At 40.4% G+C, this 22151-nt stretch overlaps 1 protein-coding gene across 2 annotated transcripts in view; it reads right to left on the reverse strand.

Annotated features, from left to right (window-relative positions):
* The window catches only part of Nsun6 (NOP2/Sun RNA methyltransferase 6), a 37194-nt gene that overhangs the window by 1377 nt on the left and 13666 nt on the right, over positions 1 to 22151 (reverse strand). For both annotated transcript variants that reach the window (XM_041630781.1, XM_041630780.1), the window contains exons 7-10: positions 21061 to 21180; positions 13496 to 13640; positions 6207 to 6355; positions 2085 to 2210 (exon numbers count right to left, since the gene is read on the reverse strand). In XM_041630781.1, the coding sequence (XP_041486715.1) occupies positions 2085 to 2210; positions 6207 to 6355; positions 13496 to 13640; positions 21061 to 21180 (540 nt within the window). The remainder of the gene's footprint in view (positions 1 to 2084; positions 2211 to 6206; positions 6356 to 13495; positions 13641 to 21060; positions 21181 to 22151) is intronic.

Here is a 22151-nt window from a genome sequence, read left to right on the forward strand (position 1 = left end):
GTCTCATTTATTAACTGTTGCTCTCAGCAATCTGTGCTACTGGTATTATATTTAGGAAGGGGTCTCCTGTGCCCATGCATTCAAGGCTACTTTCCACTTTCTCTTCATTGAGGTTCAGTATGGCTGGATTTATGCTGAGGTCTTTGATCCATTTGGACTTGAGTTTTGTGAATGGCAACAGATATGGATCTATTTGCATTCTTCCACATGTTGACACCTAGTTATGCCAGCACCATTTGTTGAAGATGCTTTCTTTTTACCATTGTATAATTTTAACTTCTTTGTCTAAAATCAGATGTTCATAGGTGTGTGGATTAATATCAGGGTCTTTGATTTGATTCCATTGGTCCACCTGTCTATTTTATGTCCATACAAAGCTGTTTTCATCACTGTAGCTCTATAGGAGAGCTTGATGTCAGGGATGGTGATGCCTCTAGAAGTTCCTGTATTGTACAGGATTGTTTTGGCTATTCTGGGTTTTTTGTTTTTTCCATATGAAGCTGAGTACTGTTTTTTCCAGGTCTGTGAAGTATTGTGCTGGGATTTTGATGGGGATTGCATTGAATCTATAGATTGCTTTTGGTAGGATTACCATTTTTACTTTTTTTGACCCTACCTATCTATCCAAGAGCATGGGAGATCTTTCCATTTTCTGAGATCTTCCACAATTTCTTTCTTCAAAGATTTAAAGTTCTTGTGGTACAAGTCTTTCACTTCTAAGCTAAATAAAGAATCAATATTGGGCCTAGTATATCACAGACTCTCAGCAAGTGGAACTTCATCAGTGAAGGAAATGAGCAGTCAGGCCTCACATTCTCTAACAGCAAATGGAGTCGGCCCCTGAGACATTTAAAATACCTTTAACCGACTTTGTGATAGAAGTTTTCCTATTTTACACACACTAGAAAAATACATATTAGAAAAGGATATATAAACCATGGCTACATCAACTAGGTTTGAAGGAATATAAATAAATTCAGTGATTTTTGAAAACCACTGGTGCCAAATATTCATAAATACCAACAAGCCATCATTCCACAACAGGTGTCTTGGACACTGGTGGAAAAGAAACTGCAGTCAGGAAAACATTTTCATTGGCAGTGAGGGGAGAACCTTCCATTAATTACTCCTTTATACACATTCCACGTAAATTCTGAAGTCTTGCTTCCATTTACATGTAATTGTCTCAATCTCTCTGTCTAGGGCCATTTCTAGATTGTTTTATCTTTAACCTTTATCTTCTGCCTGTTAGAGTTCTGCATAGGAAGCCATAAAGTCAGCTGTCCAATGTCTCTGAATGTTAGCATCCCTATAGACACAGAATCAGCTTTATAAAAAGCATAACAAAAACTCAGATTAGTGCCCACTAAAACAAACAACAAAGGGTTTTAAATTATCCTATATTAACATAAAAGTGTAAAGGGTGACACTCCTGAGCTGCTGCTTGTCCCCATGGCTTTTTTTTTTTTTAAGTATCCTGCAGCCCACTTTTGAAGAGGTGTGTTTGATGTGGCAGGAAGCAAAAATGTTCAATCTTTTTCAAATCAAAAAAATATAGGACTGGGAATGAAGTAAAAGTCTTATATGGGGATGGAGAAATGGCTCAATGGTTAAGAGCATGTGCTGCTCTTGCAGAGGACCAGATTTGTTCTTAGCATCCCTATATAGTTCACAACCATCTGTAATCCAGATTCAGGGGACTTGATACCTTTTCTGACCTGATGGGCAACAAGAATGCACAAGGTATATTTACATACATGTGAGCAAAATACAAATATACATGAGTAAATCTATCCAAAAAGAAAAACAGGAAAGCATTTTTTAGAGATTCAGTATTAATACCAACAAGTGGAATAAACGGCAGAAAGATGCCCAAGCCCATCCGGTTTAGCACTGGCAGACTGCAGAGAGCGGATGCTTTCTCATTTGGTCATGTGAACCCCCAAGGTCAGTCAGAAAACACAATCACTCCTATGAACAGAGCACTTCAGAGTCCTGATGCAGGTCTCCATAACATCCTGTATATGCCAGTGCACATCATACTCTGAGACGCTGGTAACACTGGAAAATGTTAGTGTTCTCACCTGGGGTTGAAGCTGAAGGCAGGGGAACGTTGTAAGGGCCCAGGCAACTTGCTCTTCATTTTCTGCCAGAGTGACTGTACATGTGCTGTAAACCAGCACTCCCCCTGGCTTCAGCAGCTGAACCGCCTAAAGAAAGCAAGGATCAGACTATGTATGCCATAAGACCCAATAAATACCCGAAGTAAGTTAGAGAATGGCACACTGTATCTTGAAAGCACTTGGTAGTGATAAAATGCTGTCCTGTATGACATAGCCTGTTCCTGTAGTTATAGCACAATGTATACCCTGCTGATGCATGCAGCCTTACCTGGGAACTTTATGATTTACACAGACTTAGCCCCTCACATACATCCTTCAGTTAATTCCCTTCCCATAGTGACTTTATTCCCAAACTTATATTTGTAGGGAGACCTCCTTTCTGAATTCATGTATAAGTATTAAGTTGTCATGTCAACGTTTCTGCTACCTCAGGAAATGTGTCCCCAAACAAATACTCATCATTTTCTGAAACCTGCTAGAAGAGGTTTTCCAGGCTTCCCAAAACTCCTCCCTGAACCACAGGGCACCAACTATGCTTGCAGTCCTTTACTTTCCCCATCCACTAGCCAGCCCCACTGGCCCTTCTTTCAATATATAATGCAGAGATGGCTCAGTGCATAAAAGCCCTTACTACTCCTGCAGAAGACCAAGTCCCAGCATCCATATGATGGTTCACAACTGCTTATAATTCCGGCTACAGGGGATCTGATACCCTCTTCTGCTATCTGCTGGTGCCTGCATGCACATAGTACTCATACATACATTCAGGTACACATGCATACACATGGAATGAATTTTAAAAAATGTGTGTGTGAACACACACAGTCCAGTTTTTGGCGACTACTCCCAACGTCCACTACCATCAGTTTCAGCTTCTTTATCTTTCAGCTGCATTGCACAACAGTTAAATCTGCCAGCCTGGTTCCCTGCCCTCTATAAGCCAGTTTCCACACACCAGTGTGAGCAATGCTTTTCAACTTGCTGCTTCTCAGTTTCACAAGCAAAGTCATGAAAGCATTTTCAAGGCTCTACATAAAGGTGTTCCTGCCACACCGACCTTCCCTGTTGTCTTTCCTGCCCTTCTAGATTAGCAACCTTGTCTTCCTGCTATTCCTGTAGCAACCAAAGTCACTGGTACCTGAGGGGTCCAGACCAGGTAGACACTCTCCTCCTCCAAGCTGCTTGTTCCTTCACAATGCTCCACCCATTGCTGCTTACAGAGCCCTGTTCTGAAATGTGCTTCCTGATTTAAAAGACCCCACAGCACACCTTTCTTCCTGTAGTTTGCTCTACAGCGTTAATGTCATGTAATACAAACTTCCAGTCATAAAGGAAGCTCTTAGAGAAGGCATGGCCTGTCTGCTTTCTCAGTTATGAGCTAGACATCAGTTTGCATGCTGTAGGTATTTAATAGATATTGGGACTACAGTGCGAAAGTAATTTTTTCCCAAATATAAGTTCCTCTTCTCTTTTCTTTTCAGGCAGGTTCTCACATATTCCAGGCTGGCCTCAAATTCTGTCTAGTCAAAGATCCCTATCTCCAGAGTGCTAGGATCACAGGAATGTGCTGTTCCACTCAGTTTATGTCTTACTGGGGAATCTAATCCAGAGCTCCATACATGATAGGAGTAATGACTGATGCTGTCACCTGAACAGGATCTAGAATCACCAAGGAAACAAGCCTCTTGGCATGTCTGTGACAAATTGTAAGATTAGGTTAACAGAGGTGGCAAGCCCACCTTCAGCATAGGAGCACTAACCCATAGGCTAAGGCTCTGGAATCATTATAAGACAGTGAAATGAGTACCAGCATCCACGGATCTCAGCCACAGTATCTCAGATGCAGAGGGACCAGAAGCCTCCAGTGCCTGTTGCCATAACATCCTCACCATGATGGACTGGACCTCTGAACTGTGAGCAGAATCAACGCTCCCTTCGCTAAGTGGTTCCCTTGGGTATTTTGTCACAGCAACAAGAAGTGACTTAACACACCAGGCCAGCGCTCTTCCAGCTGGGCTACATCATTAATGCTTATCTTTTCTAGCTCAGAGAAATTTTTTCAGTTCTTTGAGGAACTTACACAATGTATTTTGATCATTTTTAGCCTCTTCTCCTGACTCTCCCTTGATTCACACCCTCCATTTCCTACCCATCTAACTCATGTTTCTTCTTTTTTTAATAAACCCCTAATTTTGTTTAAAGTTTTAATTATAATCTTTTTAAAACTAATAATTCATGTTTGCACCTTAACTGAAATAATATAAACACTGTGGCTCTGTGCCACCTACTATGGTAGACTTTCACAGGAAGCTTCTCAAAGGACCCTTACCAACAGTGAAGCCAGGCTGTTTCCACTGAGGTATTTCTAGCAGATAGTGCTCTACTCCCCATCTCTCCAACTGGAAATCAATGTACCCAAAGTCAATAACATGGAGGAGTCGTGGCTCAAATGAAGACAGTTCTGATCCTAAGGTTCACATTCTCGATGTCTAACCCTGTCTCATACACCTGCTCTCTGACTTCCCCCTCACGGCTGGGCCTCTGCACTGAAATCATCCATCCACTCTCAGTAACCTTTCTGAACTTCCATCTTTACTATACCTGAACAACAGAAGGGAAAGCACTAAAGCAGTAACTTCCTTTACCCTTAGGCATTCTGTCTGGAGAGCATCCTTGGTGCTGCTTGGGGCTTTCGTGCCAGAGGCATGTTCTCTGACGACTATTCTGAAAACTATTTAAATAATCCACAACTAGTGCGTCCTTTGTTTATGAAAGGAGGCGGCAAGAAAGAAAGAGCAGAAATGTACTCGAAGACAACCTTAGAGATTGAATAATTACAGCGTATTAGTTGTTGCTGAAGTCTATGTATTATTATTGTAGGAAAGGGGAGACATAATGAACTCATCTCTCATGGAAAGAACACAGCAGTGGGGCTGAAGATGCCTCTGCAGCGAAGAGCACTCACTGCTCTTGCAGGGGACTCAGGTTCAGTTCTCAGCACCCATGTGGCAACTCATCCTGCCTGTATCCAGTTCCAGAGGCCCGTATCTAGTTCCAGGGGCCTTCTGGTTTGTTCAGACTCCTGCATGCAGGCAGTACATATACAGATAAGTAAACATACATCTGCTCAGAAATTCTTAAAAATAGAAAAGTTGAAATTAAAATAGAAGAAATCATATTTTGAAATATACTAATTTTAACAAAACTGACAAAATTCTCAAATACTCTATGTGTAATGTACTAGATCAATTAAATTTGCAGTTTTATGATCCTTCTACATTCTGGATGTAATCATGCCTAGTTTAATATTGTGTTAGCCTGTTTTAGACTTTAGACTTCTAATCTGATAACTAAACAAAGCCAGGAAGAGTAATTTAATTATATTGAATTATTTACATCAATTAGCAATTGTGCACAAACAACTCAGCCAGTTGTGTTTTTGTTTTGTCGTTCTATTAACATTTAAGGAGTAGACTGTTTACCATCAACTAAATGTCTCACTGAAAACGGTCTATGAGAAACTGGTTGTAATTTTAAAGGAGGGGTCAACACAAAGGAAAACTTCCTACACTAAAGCTGTAACTGGGCAGGATAAGGCACACAAACACACTTGGTATTCCCAATCTCTTCCTTGTCTCTAGAAAATAAATAAATAAAATTTGTCATGTCAACTGAATAATTCGATGACATACATAAGCCATTCATTTGTGAAGGATCCCAATTAAGTAACTACCCTTCTTTCAACATACTCCCTTTGTTCTAACCTCTGTTCCTGGGAATTTGTCTATTCTAATTACCTTATAATTGGGCTCATACAAAATTTTCCTTTTGTGTCTGGTTTACTTCACTTAGCATAGTCTCCAAGTTCATCAATATTGTAGCATGTACCAAATTTCACTCCTCTTTAAGGCTGAATAAATATTTCAAGTGGCCATATCAAATCCTATACATCTAGTCTCTGCCCATGCCTCCTTTTTGTCTTCACCCTTTGACCAGAGTGAAGATCGCTGCCACACACAAAAGCTGTGGTAGACAGAACACAGAACTAGCAATCGTCAGCTTCTTTATGGTGAAAGAGCATACCACATTAAAGAGTTTTCGCTGTAGTGGCTGATATGATGTCACTTCCTTCAAAGACCAAGTACAGGCCATATTTGGCCTCTGTCCCATTCCACTGCAGGGTGCATCAAGAAGAATTCGGTCAAAAGATTCTGGTAAGAATGGAGGTGCCCCTACAAAAGAGAATTATAAATATTATCTGCTTTCTTACATATAGGTCTAGAAAAGAATAAAATATTCTTGACATATAAACAATAATGAAAAATTAACATTATAATCCAAGATATTAAATTAAGAAAAATCCTTTCTCCCTTTAAGCAAGTCCTTAGCTAAGAATTGCTTTTATTTCATATAGATTTGATTTCATAAGGACTGAAAATGCAGTTGTTATAGACAAGTTTTGATATTATAACACAAACCCACACCAAATCAAATTAAGAACTTTAACTCCTAGTGTTAGAAGCCATAATGCCCCAGAACCAGTACCAATTCCAGTCATCTGTCATAGAGGAAGTCGTTTCCTTGGTGATGCCTCCTGCAGACAGCACCAGAAAAATTAGGGCCTGCCGGGCTCTGCCCAGACACACTGGTCTGGCTGCTGTTCTTTAGTCTCCTGGTTTTATGGCCATGTGTATGGCTTCTGTTCACTATGATCCATTAACCACCTGGATTTACCAGTCCGTCAAGTTTTCCTTGTGGTGCTCATGAGTAATTTCTGATGAATTTGGTGTTACTGAAGAAAGTCGTGAAACTTGCGTTCTTTACCTGCAAGCTTGCCATTGCTACTGATCGCTTTTATTTAAATCCAGAATTACCTTCTGTTTTTATCTGGTTAGAAGGCTGTAAAGACACAAGCTATTATTAGTGTCACCCACCTTCATCTAGAATCTTTTTTTTTTTCTGTTTCATCTACTGTCCTGGAAAAAAATATTTTTCCAATAAATCTTTACTTTCTGATGCATACTGGTAATGCCCTCTCATCACCCCCCCCCAATACAAGTTATACTAGTGTATGCTGTCATTATCATGAGTGTGTACACTTGCTTTCCAAAATCCTCATCAAAACAGCTGTTTTTGACCAATTGTATCTTTCCTTTAAATAAGTAAATCCTCTGTATAGCTTTTCCCTACTGAAACCATCGCCTTTTTTGCTTGTTTGATTTTGTTTTTATTGAGCTATTTATTTTTCTCCCCTCCCCTCTTCCCTTCTACCCTCTCCCATGATCCCCACGCTCCCAATTTACTCAGGAAATCTTGTCTTTTTCTACTTCCCATGAAAATTAGATCCATGTATGTCTCTTAGGGTCCTCTTGGTTGTCTAGGTTCTCTGGGGCTGTGAATTGTAGGTTGGTTTTCTTTGCTTTATGTTGTGCAAGAGGGATGACTCAGCCGTTAAAGGCTAGGCTCACAACCATTGCCTTTTCTTACTGAACAGACAGTTATTATCTATAGAAGATAGGAATCTTTCCCATAATATTCTATGATGAATTTCCATAATCTAGTATCTTAGCTTTAGTTTTTTAACCTGCATACATAAATGCCAACTATTAAAATTTAGCTTTCATTCTTTCAAGTGGTCCACAGTGTGAAGTCATCTTAAATTGGGGCAAATGAAAACCATACTTGCCTGCTGGCTTCTATAGCCACTAACAGGAAGTACAGGAGTGATGGGATGGGGTGAGGAGTGGAAAGAAAATGGGAGAACAGACTTTCTCTTCATCATCTGTTCTCTCTCTCTCTCTCTCTCTCTCTCTCTCTCTTTCTAGTTTTTTGAGACAGGGTTTCTCTGTGTAACAGCCCTAGTTGTCCTGGAAGAACAGCTCAGGCTGGCCTCAAACTCACAGAGATCTGTCTACCTCTGCCTCCCAAGTGCTGGGATTAAAACCGCCCAGCTCCTCATCTGTTTTCTTGTCAAAACCTTCACAGCCCTTTTTACCTTGGCACCACCAGTCCCATCCTTTCCTGGAGGAGCCAGAGCCCTCTACAGGTGATATCCCAGGTGCAGGAAGTCCCTGTTCTGTGTGGAGGCGCCTGCCGGCAGCAGCTAAGCAGTGTTCCTCCCAGCAGCTGACAATTCTAGGTCACCACAGAGTTTCCCTTCTGCTTTACAGTCTGTAAGTATCCATTTGCCTTGCTCCTCTTACTGCTTATTTTATGCTAAGTGGTCTCTCACTGATGTAAATTTATACTAACTTAGCTATTGAAATACTTTGTACATTGTGTTTTTTATTCTGTGACCATCTGAATTCATCTGAATTACAACTCTCAACAACTGCCTAAAAGCTAAGAAATCCGCAATTCTACAAAAAACTTCCATGCAAACTACAGGTTTGTTCTGAACATGCTCCTGAAGCTCGGTATTAGCAGGGCCCTACACTAGGACAAACCAATAACAGGATGTAACTCAGAACTCACTCACACCTATAGGACACAACTATACCTGGAAATCCTGCTGAGGGCAACGGCAATGGCAATGCCTAATCTCACTGCTCCTAATAAACTGTGATGGCTGCTCTTTCTTGCCAATTTGACTGGTTTGAGGAATATCTGAGACATTAGTAAAGTACACTTCTGGGTAAGTTTGTGACGATATTTCCAGAGAAGATCCAATCATAAGAGCCCTAATCTAAGACACTGATCAACTCCTAATGCTGGGAGGCAGTAGAAGACAAGAGGTAGGACTAGATGGAGGACCCTGGGGGAATCTTCTTGGAGGCAATACCTTGCCCGAGCTGTTATTCCCCTTTGCTCTGGTTCCTGGTCGCACAATGGACTGCTGTGCTCTACCATGCCCTGCCTGCCACTATGGACTAAAACCTCTGATGACAGTGAGCCAAATTACATCTTTCTTCTTTACACTGCTTCTGTCCAACATTTTGTTTCATCCACAAACATGAAGCCAAGACGGTGCACTTAATCAATGACACAGTATGTTATATACACATTAAAGATTAAGATCACAAAAATGGTCACCAAATGCACTGGGTGCAACTGAAATTTCTCTTATTAAAACTAGAAAGGCAGCTGGGTGTAGTGGTGAATGCCTTCAACCCAGCACTCCGTAGGCAAAGTAACTTTGAGGCCAGCCTCTTCTACAAAGCAAGTTCCAGGACAACCAGGGATACACACACAGAGAAACCCTGTGTTGAAAAACAAAACCATTTCTATAATATACCATAAGAATACATATGTTTTATTTGCCAGAAGCTTTTTCTAACTTTAAAACTACAGAGAAAGCACCAAAAGACGGAAAGACCACCCATGCTCATAGAATGGTAGAATAACACTGTGAAAATGGCTCTATTTTGCAAAGCCATCACCACCAAATTTCCAAAGACATTCTTCAAAGAAGAAAGCAATCCTAAAATTCATTAGGAAGCAAAAAGATCCAAATAACCAAAGCAACCCTAAACAGAAAGGCCAGTGCTAATGACACCCAGCTCCAATTACATCACAAAGCCATAGAAACAGACACAGGCACACAGCACTGGGACACAGGCACAGACAACAGCAACCAAAGGAACAGAGCGTGAGCCTCAAAATCAAACAGCCATGGCAACCTCATTTTTGGCAAAGGAGTAAAGTGTACTTGCAAAGACAGACTCTTCAACAAATGAAGCTAAAAACTACAATGAACAGAAAGACAAGAGTGTCAAAGAGACTGGGGACCTCGGCTTGGGCACCTGGGAGCCACTCTCTAGGTTCAAGTCTCTTGCCAACCCTAAGGTGGCTCCCTTAACTAAGAATTGTGCTTCCGTGCTCCCCTATCCAACCTTCCTTTATCCCAATCCTCCTTTTTCCCCAAGTTCCCCCCTTCCTCCCCTTCTCCCGTTTCTCTCCCCATCTCCCCTTACCCCCATCCCACCCCACCCCCAAGCTCTCAATTTTCTCCCCGGCAACTTTGTCTACTTCCCATAGCCAAGAGGATAACTATATGTTAATTCCTTGGGCAGCTGGGGATAGGGAACCTGAAACGACCCTATCCTATAGCAATACTGATGAATATCTTGCATATCATCATAGAACCTTCATCTGGTGATGGATGGAGATAGAGACAGAGATCCACACTGGAGCACTGGACTGAGCTCCCAAGGTCCTAATGAGGAGCAGAAGGAGGGAGAACATGAGTAAAGAAGTCGGGACCACGAGGGGTGCACTCACCCACTGAGACAGTGGTGCTGATCTATTGGGAGCTCACCAAGGCCAGCTGGACTGTGACTGAAAAAGCATGAGATAAAACTGGACTCTCTGAACATGGCGAACAGTGAGAGCTGATGAGACGCCAAGGACAATGGCAAGGGGTTTTGATCCTACGTAATGTGCTGGCTTTGCGGGAGCCTAGCCAGTTTGGATGTTCACCTTCCTAGATATGGACAGAGGGGGGAGGACCTAGGACTTACCACAGGGCAGGGAACCCTGACTGCTCTTTGGACTGGAGAGGGAGGGGGAAAGGAGTGGGGGGAGGGGGAGAAGGGTGGGAGGAGGGGGAGAAGGGTGGGAGGAGGGGGAGGGAAATGGGAGGCTGGGAGGAGGTGGAAACGTTTTTTTTCTCATTTTCTCAATAAAAAAAAGATGTATATTAAAAAAAAAAGAGTGTCAAAGAGAAAATTCATTGAGTAGAAGAAAAATGAGGCACATCCAAGGAGGAATTATTAGAAAATATATAGTCAAAAGGAAAAAAGATAAAGAGAGCAGCAAATTCAAATGCCTGAGACTGTGAGCGACATCTCATCCAAACCACCAAAAGTAGTAAGTTACAATAATTTGTGTATTTCTATATATATTTTTATATATTAAATATAGAAATATACAAATTATGCAATAAAAACAAAAATGGAGAACTAAGAAAAAAAATCTCGAGCTTTTATGTAAAATTCAGTCATTATCAGCTTCACATGGCCTGTGATGGATACGTTTTACAGTTCATAAGGTTCACTACCAAACCCTACAATACATAAGAAGAGGATTAAAACACAGCACAACAGAAACACACCACTACACAAGAAGACAGCAGCACAGAAAGCAATACATCAATAAATCACTTGGGAAATAAGGAACAAACGACTCAAACAAGTCTTCAGCACTCGGTTATTTACTGGAATAAACTGGATTAAATACTTGGGACAAAAGACAGAGTAGTTATACATACTAAAATCAAACAAACACCAACCATTCATTGCTGTAAAGGCTCAGCACTATACTTCACTGGATTCAGGGTCACCTAAGAAACAGGGCTCAGGAAGTGACAGTGAGGGTGCATCTGTGGAGGCGTTTCAGAGCTGTTTAACTGGAGAAAGGACCCACCTAAACGGGCGGCATCATTCTATGGGTTGAAGTCCAGGAGAACAAGGAGGACAAAGAAGTGGAAAGCAGCATTCAGCTCTCTCTGCCTCCCACCTATGATGCAATGTGACCAGTTCCTCATGTTCTTGCTGCAACAGCTGGAGAAGCCCCTGACACTGCATTCACCTTCCCCACCACGATGGGAAGGTCATGAACGCAGAGTACACACCATGGTGGAAACTCATGAAGACAGACTACACAATGATGGGAGACTAGAAACCCTGGGTACGCCTCCACAATGTGAGGCAAAGGAATCTTTCCCTAGTTTGCTTTTGTCAGTGTTTTACCATAGTAACTAATACACACCCCAAAGGGGGAACGATTTAGATGAGCATTAATTGCTCTTCAAAAGAAGATATGGAAAAGAAATGGACAATTTTCTACATTAGTATCACTTACCAAAATTAAATCAAGACCAGATAAATTAATTAAATAGACCTATAATTGCTAAGGAAATAGAAGCAGTCATTAAAAATCTCCCACCCAAAAGAAGCCCATGGCCAAACAGTTTTAGCTCAGAATTCTACAAGATTTCCAAAGAAGAGAAAATACCAATACTCCTCAAATTGTTTCCAACAGAAACAGAAGGAGCACTGCCAAACTCTTTTTACAAAGCTACCTGGAAACAATCTAGATGTCCCTCAACTGAAGAATGGATAAAGAAAATGTGGTATATTTATACAATGGAGTACTACACAGCAGAAAAAAATGATGACATCTTGAATATCACAGGCAAATAGATGGATTTAGAAAAAGACAATATTGAGTGAGGTAACCCAGACCCAAAAAGACAAATTTAGTATGTACTCCCTCATAAGTGGCGTTTAGACATAAAGCAAAGAAAAATCAGCCTACAGTCTACAACCCCAATGAACCTAGACAGCAAAGAGGATCCTGAGAGAGATATACATGGATCTAAATAGGAAGGAGAAAAAGACAAGATCTCCTGAGTAAATTGGGAGTGTGGAGGTCACAGGAGAGGGTAGAAGGGAAGAGGGGATGAATGGATGGGAGTGGAGAAAAATGCATAGCCCAATAAAAGCAGTAAGAAAAAAGACATGGCCAATGGATAAATGGAGAAGATGCTCACTATAACTAACCTTCAAGAAAATGCAATGAGAACCATAAGACATATAATCTGACCCCTATGAGGAAGTAGTTATTAAAAGAAAGGAACAGAAGGTAATTTGGTGAGAGCATGGAGAAAAAAGGGCACACATGTACTGTTTGAAGAACATAAATAATACAACCACTAATGAAGTGGCATGGTTCTTCAAACAATACATTATAAAGCTGCTGTGTAATACAGCAGTCCTGCTTGCTAGTGGAAATACATGAATGGAAATAGATGACTGGGAACTGTTGTCGAGGTATCTGCACTCCCATGTTCACTTCAACAGTATTTACAAAAGCAATGCTACAGAATCAACTCAACTGTCTACCAATAAGAAATGTTATTTTCAAAATGTAGTGTATATACACAATGGAATATTATTCAGCCTTGAAAAGAAATCTGCCATGTGCAATAGCATGGAAGAATCCAAGACAGTTAAGCAAAAATAAGCCAGGCACCAAAAGACAATTGTATCTGGAAACTGAAAAGCAAAGCATATTAAAGCAGATAGAGACAGCGGTTACCAGGGAATACCTGGGAAGGACAGGGAGATACTGTGGAAAAGTTACTAAGTTTACCTAGACAGGAAGAGTCATTTTTCAAGATCTAATGCACAACAGAATTGTACACTTAGCAATAACATATATTACATTTCAAAGCTGTCGAGAGTAAATTTTGAGTGTCTTGCCACCTAAATATTATCACATTAAGACATCAGCAGACATTACATATTACATAAACACTAATTATCTTAATTACTTTCTGGTCACTCCACATTCATTCCTGTATTAAGATCCAGTAAGTACATGTAATTATGAGACAAAAACACAGAACGATAAATACAAATTAAGGTTACCTTCTGTGCCATCAGCCATGTCAAGTTTAAGAGCCTTTGTCGCGTCGAAGCAAAAGGCCTTGATAGAACGAAGCCCTAATAATGAAGCATTCTGCTTTAATTTCTCCACTTTATTTAATATTTTATCCAGTGCTATTACTTCTCCCTAAAAATGAAAATAAAGTATAAATCCAAAGCAGTTATAAAAATCACCAATACAAAAGACTAGTGTAAAACCGTGGTCTCCCGTTTTCCTCCAATGCCTGCTGAATTCTTTTTATTTATTTTATTTTATATTTATATATTCATTTATTTTGGTATTCTTAATAATTTATTTTATTTTTAAAAAAATAAAACTATCTTTTTTCATTTTACATACCAATCCCAGTTCCTACTCCCTCCCCTCCACTCCACACCCCACCCACTCCTCAGAGAGGGCAAGGTACATGACTTTGGGGAAGGTTCAAGGCTCTCCCTACTATATCTAGGCTGAGTAGGTATCCATCCAAAAGAGAATGGGTTCCCAAAAAGCCAGTACACGCAGTAGGGATAAACTTTGGTGCTGCTGCCAGTGGCCCCCAGTGTGCTTTAACAGAATGTACATCAAATTTACATTGGCCGAGGGGTGTGGCTCAGCGGTAGAGGGTTTCCTAGCAAGCTAAAGGTCCCGAAGTCAGCTCCCAGCACTGAAAAATTTATTCTTTAAATACCTAGATTTTCCTTTATAAAAACACATTCCTGCCAATAGTTCTTACATATAGCCTACCTTTAATTTATAGAAGTCAAAACTGGAAAAAAATGTTTGCTATATTTTCAAAAAGTTTAGAAAAACTCTTGAAGGTAAACATAAAACCACCAATCTCGAGTGACTGCTCCCCTGGGGAAAAGCATGAGCTTCTTCTATGAATCCTCTAGCTTCAAGGAATTACATACAAATGAATATCGGTAAAGCTGATCACCGTCTTAATATTTCAAGGAATACAAAATTCTTTGAATGGTAACCAACTTCTATGCACCTCAGCACAATGCTCTGGAAAGGCTTAAAGTTCTTGCTATAGGACACCAGGATCAGGAGGCAACTGCACAGTGCTCAAGTGTGACCCAGTGAAGGAGAAGAGCTGTATGGTAGTTTGTATGAAAATCACCCCAGTGGCTCACAGGGAGTGGTATTATTTGAAAGAATCATGGCATATGGCCTGGTTGAGTAGGTTTGCCCTTACTGGAGAAGTGTCATTGGGTATGGGCTTTGTAGTTTCAGGGGCTCCACCAGGCCCAGTGGTTTACTCTCTCTTCCTGCTGACTGTGGATCCAGATGTAGAACTCCCAGCTCCTCTCTATCACCATGTGTGCCTGCATACCGCCGTGCTTCTCTCCATGATAATAGACTAAATCTCTGAACTGTAAGCCAGCTCCAGTTAAATGTTTTCCTTAATGAAAGTTGCTGTGGTCACGGTGTCTCTTCATAGCCATAGAAACCCCAAGACAGTCAGTAAAGCAAAGACTCCTCCAAACAGGGACAAGGAAGAGGGTCAGAGCCACAAAGGCAGAGACAGGAACACAGCCCAGCAGCATGATCCCCAGGTGGCCCTGGTGAAGAGAGACCGGCAATCCTACTTGGAGGACAAAGCCTTGGGCTGGTTTTACTGAGGCAGTGCCTCTGGTGGTCGGCATAGAGGGGAATCCCACTTGTCACTCCCTAGGACTCCCTGGGGGCTACCTCAAGGAGGAGGCTATTATTTAAAATGAGCTAGCTGGCGTCAGAGAGCAGGTACTAACCATAAGTCAGGAAATTTAAATGTCATATGCTGTGAGCCTGGGGGCTGGCTGGGCAGAGCAGGAGGGCCAGGGGCTGACAGTCTGAAAAGTGTAGGCTGCAGGAGTCTCGCACCAGAACCTCCACAGGCTGGCATTATCCCACCGAGTGGGAATACCAGGGGTGTCTAAGTGGACTAGGTCTGAGGTCACAGGGTAGCTCAACCTCAAGAGCACCCTTCGGTGTTGTAGAGCCCCAAGAACTCCGGGGTGCAGATGATTATGACGCAGGAGGTTTTGAAAGTACAAAGACAGGCCTTCCTGTTTGTTTGGTCTAGCTGACTTAAGAAACACATGCCATAGGTTTTTCAGGGTAGAGCCCATGGCCCTGAGGCACTGTGTGCCTTTCAGTTCCTGAGAAACTGAGGCACCCCCTGAGGCAGTGAAGCATTAGGGCGACTTGTGATTCTCTGTCACAAGTCTTAGAAGTCATCAAAGGATGCAGAAGTTTGGCAATACACTTAGTCTCAAACATTATTCTTATAAGCCCTATATAAATTAAAACCACCATTATCCTAGCAAATACCATTGCATTTTGTTTTCACAGGGGTATAAAAAGTCTGATTTCTTGGAATAAACTTGTCTCAGCCTCTAATTTTTGAGAGCCCCTCTAACCTGGCCTGGTTTTCATTCCCAAAGACCATGTCAGGACACCCTGTTTGGTAAATACGTGCTGGTGCTTACACTAACGTTTTTTCTTTACTTCTTTAAAATAAAAAGCTATGTTTTCCATTTTTACTCCTCAGTCTCTCTCCATATAATTTTGCCTTTAAGCCATCTCATTACTGGGAAATCTAATTTCTGTTCTTTCCCCTAATCTGAGACAAGCATTCATGATACCAAAATAATCTATTCAATGAAATAAGAGCAGAAAACTTCCCAAATACAGAGACTGAAATGGAATCCAGACAAGAAAAAACAAACAAACAAAAAAAGCTGTTTAAAAACCCAACTAGACTTTCTCAGAGAAGAATCTTTCCACAACTTATTACAGCCAATATAAAGAGCAAAGAAAGAATATTAAAAGATGCAAAGGAAGACCTCAAGTCAGCTACAAAGACAATTACACCAGAATAACACAGATTTCTCACCAGCAGTCCTCAAAGCCAAGAAAACAAGGGATAATATATTTCAAGTCCTCAAGGTAAATGACTACCAACCAATATTGATGGATCTAACAAAACTATTAAAATTGGAGAATAAGGACATCTCAAAATAGGCACAAACTAAAGCAGCTCAAAACCACTGAGAAGCACTGCAGAAGCTACACGAAGAAACCACTACCCAAAGAGAAGGAAAACAGTCTCAACCAGGAGAGAACAAGAAGGACTACATTTCTTCAGAGGAATGGCTAAATAAAGAAGAACTAGGAAGAAATCCATCATATAACACAGAAAGTTAGCATATCCCTGATAGTTATAGGGGAGAAAGTAAGGCACATCAATCCAGCAAAGTAGAAAACAATCAACAAAATTACAAGACTTAGTTGGGTTGGCAAAATGGCTTAGCAGGAGTAAAGGAACTTGCTGCCAACCTGACACAATGGATAGAGAAACTCAATAAGACTTTTAACCTCTGCATGCACTTTTCTCCTGCCCTGAACAAATAAATGTAAAACAAAATTAATTAATAAACATCTCTCATAAATTATATTAAGTCCATTAACACATCAATAGAGAGGCAAAGACTAGCTGACTGGATGAAAAACCCAGATCCAACTGTAAGTATCTGTTATTCCCAAGAAACATATCTCACTAGCATAGATACCCATATACAAAGGCTCAAATGATGAAGTACAATCAAGCAAGCAAATAGAAGTTGAAAGCAAGTTGGCATCACTATTCTGGTATCTGACAAAGCAGAGTTAAATCAAAATCAGAGGAGATAAAGAAGGGCACTGCACATTAAGAAAGGGACAATTCATCAAGTCGATGTAGTCATATAAATATATATGCATCACCAACTTTATAAAACAAACATTAATCGGCATAAAAGGCTACGCATGTCTCGAGATAATGCCTTGGAAGACATTAGTGTCTTATTCTTGTCTTTAGATAAGTCATCCAAACTAAAAATCAACCGAGAAACTGCATCATAAACCAATGGACTTAACTGCACAGTACCTACAAAAGTATCCCATTGGGCTAGAGAGATGGCGCAGAGGGTAAGAGCATTGCCTGCTCTTCCAAAGGTCCTGAGTTCAATTCCCAGCAACCACATGGTGGCTCACAACCATCTGTAATGAAGTCTGGTGCCCTCCTCTGGCCTGCAGGCATACACACAGACAGAATATTGTATACATAATAAATAAATAAATATTTTTTTAAAAAAAGTATCCCATTTAACTGCATAGTACTCACAAAAGTATTCCACCTGACACAAACAGAATATATGTGCATCTCAGAAGCCCATGAATCTTCTCTAAAATCAACTATATTCTAAACCACAAATCAAGTCTTATTCAATATACAACAATCAAAATAACTTCTTGTAACCTCTTAGGATGCACTACAATAGAGCTAAAGTCAATAAAGCAACTACAGAAACTACTCACATGTATGGGAACTGAAAACACATTTGTGCGTGACCAGTAGACTACTAAAAAAAAAAAAAATCAAAAAGATTTTTTTTTATTATTTAGAAAAAATAAAAAGTTAAAGGAAATGTATCAGAACATTTAGGGCATAGCTAAGAAAACTCTGTGAAGATGAACATTTTTAGTTGGTTTTTGCTATGAGCACTTACATTTAAAAAAAATCAGAGTTCTCAGCTACATAACCTCATGATGCTGCTTGAGGTCTCAGGGATGTGAGAATGAGTTCAGCACAAAGCAAGAACAACAAAGGACAGAAATTAGTGAAATGGAGTCTAAAAGAAACAATCACAGACGCCAGCAAAAATTGTTTGAAAAGATGAACAAGACTGATAAACTTCTACCTAAACAAAGCACCTCCAAACGAACAAGACCCAATTAATAAACTTAAAGAAAGAAATTAGGATGTGATATCAGATACCAATGAAATACAGAAGGTCGTTAGAGAATACTGTGAAAACTTATGTTCCAAAGACTGTAGCATGAATTCTAATTGGTTTCATAATAACAACCTAGAATCAAATATAGGGGGTAAAACTGAAGATCAGAGGAGCAGAGCAGTCAGCTACTAGAGAGTTATTTTACCTCTACCAATGCTCAGACTGAAGGGGCAATTCTGTCCTCAGACTGCATCTTCAGACTGCATCTGTCTTCACCAACTCAGACTGCCCTGAGCTCCTGTCTCCTCCCACCTTATATTCCTCTCTGTGTCCAGCCATATCACTCCTGTCTCCACCTCCCTAGTACTAGGATTAAAGGCATGTGATCCCAAGTGCTGGGATTTTGTGTAGCCCAGGGTAGCCTTGAACTAACAGAGATCCCTCTGCCTCTGTCTCCCCAGTTCTGGGATTAAAGGTGTGTGCCACCACTCCCTGGCCTCTAGTGGCTTAGCTCTGAACTCTGATCTTCAGGCAAGCTTTATTTGTTAAATCATAAAATATCCCTATAAGAGACTAGCAAATCTAGAATAAATGGATAAATTCGTAAGCACATACTAGCTACTAAAATTAAACCAAGAACTTAGACAGATTCGTAGCAACCACTGAGACTGAAGCAGTAATAAGACTTCTAACAATGAAAAACTGGAAAGCTTCACACTGAATTCTATCAAACCTTTAAGGAAGAACTAAAATCAATATTACTCAAACTCTTCCACTGTCAAATTCATTCTTGAAACCAATATTGATTGCCCTTATACTAACATCAGATAAGAACACAACAAAGAAAATTACAGATCAATTTCTCTGATTAACACAGACAAAAATCTTCAAGAAAATACATGCAAAGAAAATTGAATGACATTTATAAGAAGATGGAAGGAACAAGAGATCATTATGTTAAGCAAAACAAGTCAGATTAAAAAATACAAGTATTGCATATTTTCTCCTATATGCAGAATTTGTGTGTGCGCATTCGTGTGTGTGTGTGTGTGTGTGTGTGTGTGTGTTTATAATGAAAGCAGAAGGGGACCATAAGAATAGACAAAACAATTTTAAAGGTGGTGGGAGGCAAGAAAACAATACTGGGATTTACGTGACATGTAAGCAAAAGCAGAGGCAATTTGTGGCGAAGAAGGGGACAGCATAAGCGATGGATGGGAAGAGCAGGAGCTGAAGGAGATGAAGAAAAACAAAGTATAATGACAAATATGTATGGAAATGTCACAATAAAACTAACTTAAAATATCCTAACAAATCATACTTGAGTCAAATTCACACAGTCACAGTTGTAAGAATATACTAAGTTAGCTGGATATTTTGAAACATATTATGAAGTAATAGTGCACACATGGTAGATCAACTCTTCTGTCTATTTTCTTTTAAAATGTATATATCATCCTTATATTTCACATATCAACACTATAATGCAGAAATGTTCTGGTCACATTTCATCATCATTATCATCAGGTCTTAAAACTAAAAAATCCAATACCTTGACAAACAGGTTGCATAGGCAAAACTTTGACATTCAAGGTGACCTGAACAGAAAAAGTAGAAAAAACAAAAGCCAAATAAAGCTCAGCTACACTACAATGAAAGAGAAACTTTCCTGGCCACTTTCACAAAATCACAAGTATAGAAGCTGTGTTTCTGTCCTTGCTTACCTAACAACAACAAGATCCAGCAAACTTGAAACTCTAGGACTAAGGCATATGGTTACTTTTGGCTGGCGAAGGGATATAAGAAGATACATGATGCATAAAAGAGTTTGGACAACTGATAAATGCCTCAACTACTGTCCTTTGCTGGGCTAATCCTCAGCTATTAGCAGGAGAGAGAAAGAAACACATGGGCCAGAGAGGCAGGGCATCCTAGCTGTCTCAGTAGAGGTTGCTTTAGCTAATTAAAACCCAGAAAACCCCAAGTGAATGAGCCCCCTCCACATTACCAGAAGCACGAGTTCATCTGCAGCTGAGCAGGTGCCTGACTAGGCCCTTCAGACCAGCTGATCCCCTAATCTGCCTCAGCTCAACGCGTTTAGATTTGTGCCACCAGGGCACTGGATTTCTAAGCAGCATCATAAAATCATTGAAAATGGATTTATTCATAAATATTCACTCTCTTTGGAAAGATTTATTTTACTAGAGAAGCTTGTACAAAGGCCCTAGTTTCAATCCCAGCATGAGACCCATGCCCAAGCAAACAACTTTTAACAAATACAACCAATATATCACAAATTATAGGCAGATCATCACCTTTTCAAAGCAGACTGGTAATCACATCTAAATTCTGAGTAAACTGAAAATGTACACTAAATACTTCATAAATTAACCCTTGACCTACTATTACCAGTTAATCATCATGCCTCGGCCTCCTAAGTGTCCATTTATAGGCTACGCTCTTCAACCACCTTAGCGTCTGTAACACATCAGCTACTCCTTTCTACACAAACTTCACACACACACACACACACACGCATCATTTTTAGTGACAGTTTATATATATTTAAGACGTCTTAAATATTTCAGTCTATAAGAGAACAAGTCTCTAACTGTATTAGCAAACTGGGACTGTTTCAAGGTTGTCCTCACAAGTATCTGTCAACTAAACTGAATGTGGTAAATGACACAGCAGAAGAGTCTTCCGGTTGAACTTCCGGTTGAACACCCTTTGTTTCCTAGGTTACCTTCAGCAGCTATGGTAACTATCTGAGAGGAGCCTGCCACGACCGACATCCTCACCTGGTCCCGCATCAAGGCTGCAATATGTGTAGTTTTGCCCCCAGGTGCTGCACACAAATCTAGAATCTTCTCTCCAGGTTGAGGATTTAGAACATGAGCTACAACAGCAGATGGCAAATTCTATAAGGAAAAAAAAAAGAGAAAAAAATGGAGTCTTGACAATGTAGCATCTCAACTCAATGAACAAACAAAACATAACACGTTTGCATTTACGTTGGAAGAAATGAAGGACATAGATTTGGAAGATAATGGTTCTTCCAGAGAAAGACAAGCAAGAGGCAGGAAGACCACAAATTCCCTAAAGCTTTCCCCACCTGCTCCCTACAGTGACTTAAGTAATCATAAGAACTGGAAGGGTTAGCTCCTGCCAAACTCTATGCATACCCCATGTGATTTCAAGACATAACTAACTGCTTTAGTTGTAATGCCCCGGCTCCTTCAGAAGTTAGTTACTGAAGATCAGTCAGGAAACTGGACCACAGCTCCTGAGGTGGTTCAGTGGGTAAAGATATTTGCTGTCAAGCCTGACAATTTGATTTTGATCCCCAGGACCTACATTATTGAGGGAAATAGCTAACTACTACAAGTTGTCCTCTGAATTACACCACATGCTGACATGTGTGCACACATGCATGTGCACACATGCGAGTGTGTGCACACACCCATTTAGTAAAAAGAACAATATCCATTTTCTTAAGTTATAATAAGCCAGTGCAGGCTTGAGAAAATAGATGTGTAGTGCCCAATTTAATATCAAACTTTAAAAACAAACAACTTCTGGCTTGTGTAGCACGATTAATAAAAACCCAGAGATAGAAATTGGGGTTCAGCCTCAAGGTCAGAGTAGCTAAACAGCCAGCCACTGGCTCTGCCACCACCTCTTCAGTCAGCCAGGCGGGCACGTAGCCCGCTGCTGCTCTGAACGTCACTTCTTCAAGCCTCTGCTCCCTTATCTATGACTGATTTTTAAGTCTAAGACTAGAGATTTTTAAGTGGTGCATGAAGTAGTCAGTGTATTTGAAATACTGATGGAACACAGATAAATACTCAGTATACATTAAGTGCAATCATTATTACAATTTCTAGTCAGT

The sequence above is a fragment of the Microtus oregoni genome, unplaced genomic scaffold, assembly GCF_018167655.1.
Source record: "Microtus oregoni isolate MIOR12 unplaced genomic scaffold, Mior012 000035F_ref0000213, whole genome shotgun sequence".
Taxonomy (NCBI): domain Eukaryota; kingdom Metazoa; phylum Chordata; class Mammalia; order Rodentia; family Cricetidae; genus Microtus; species Microtus oregoni.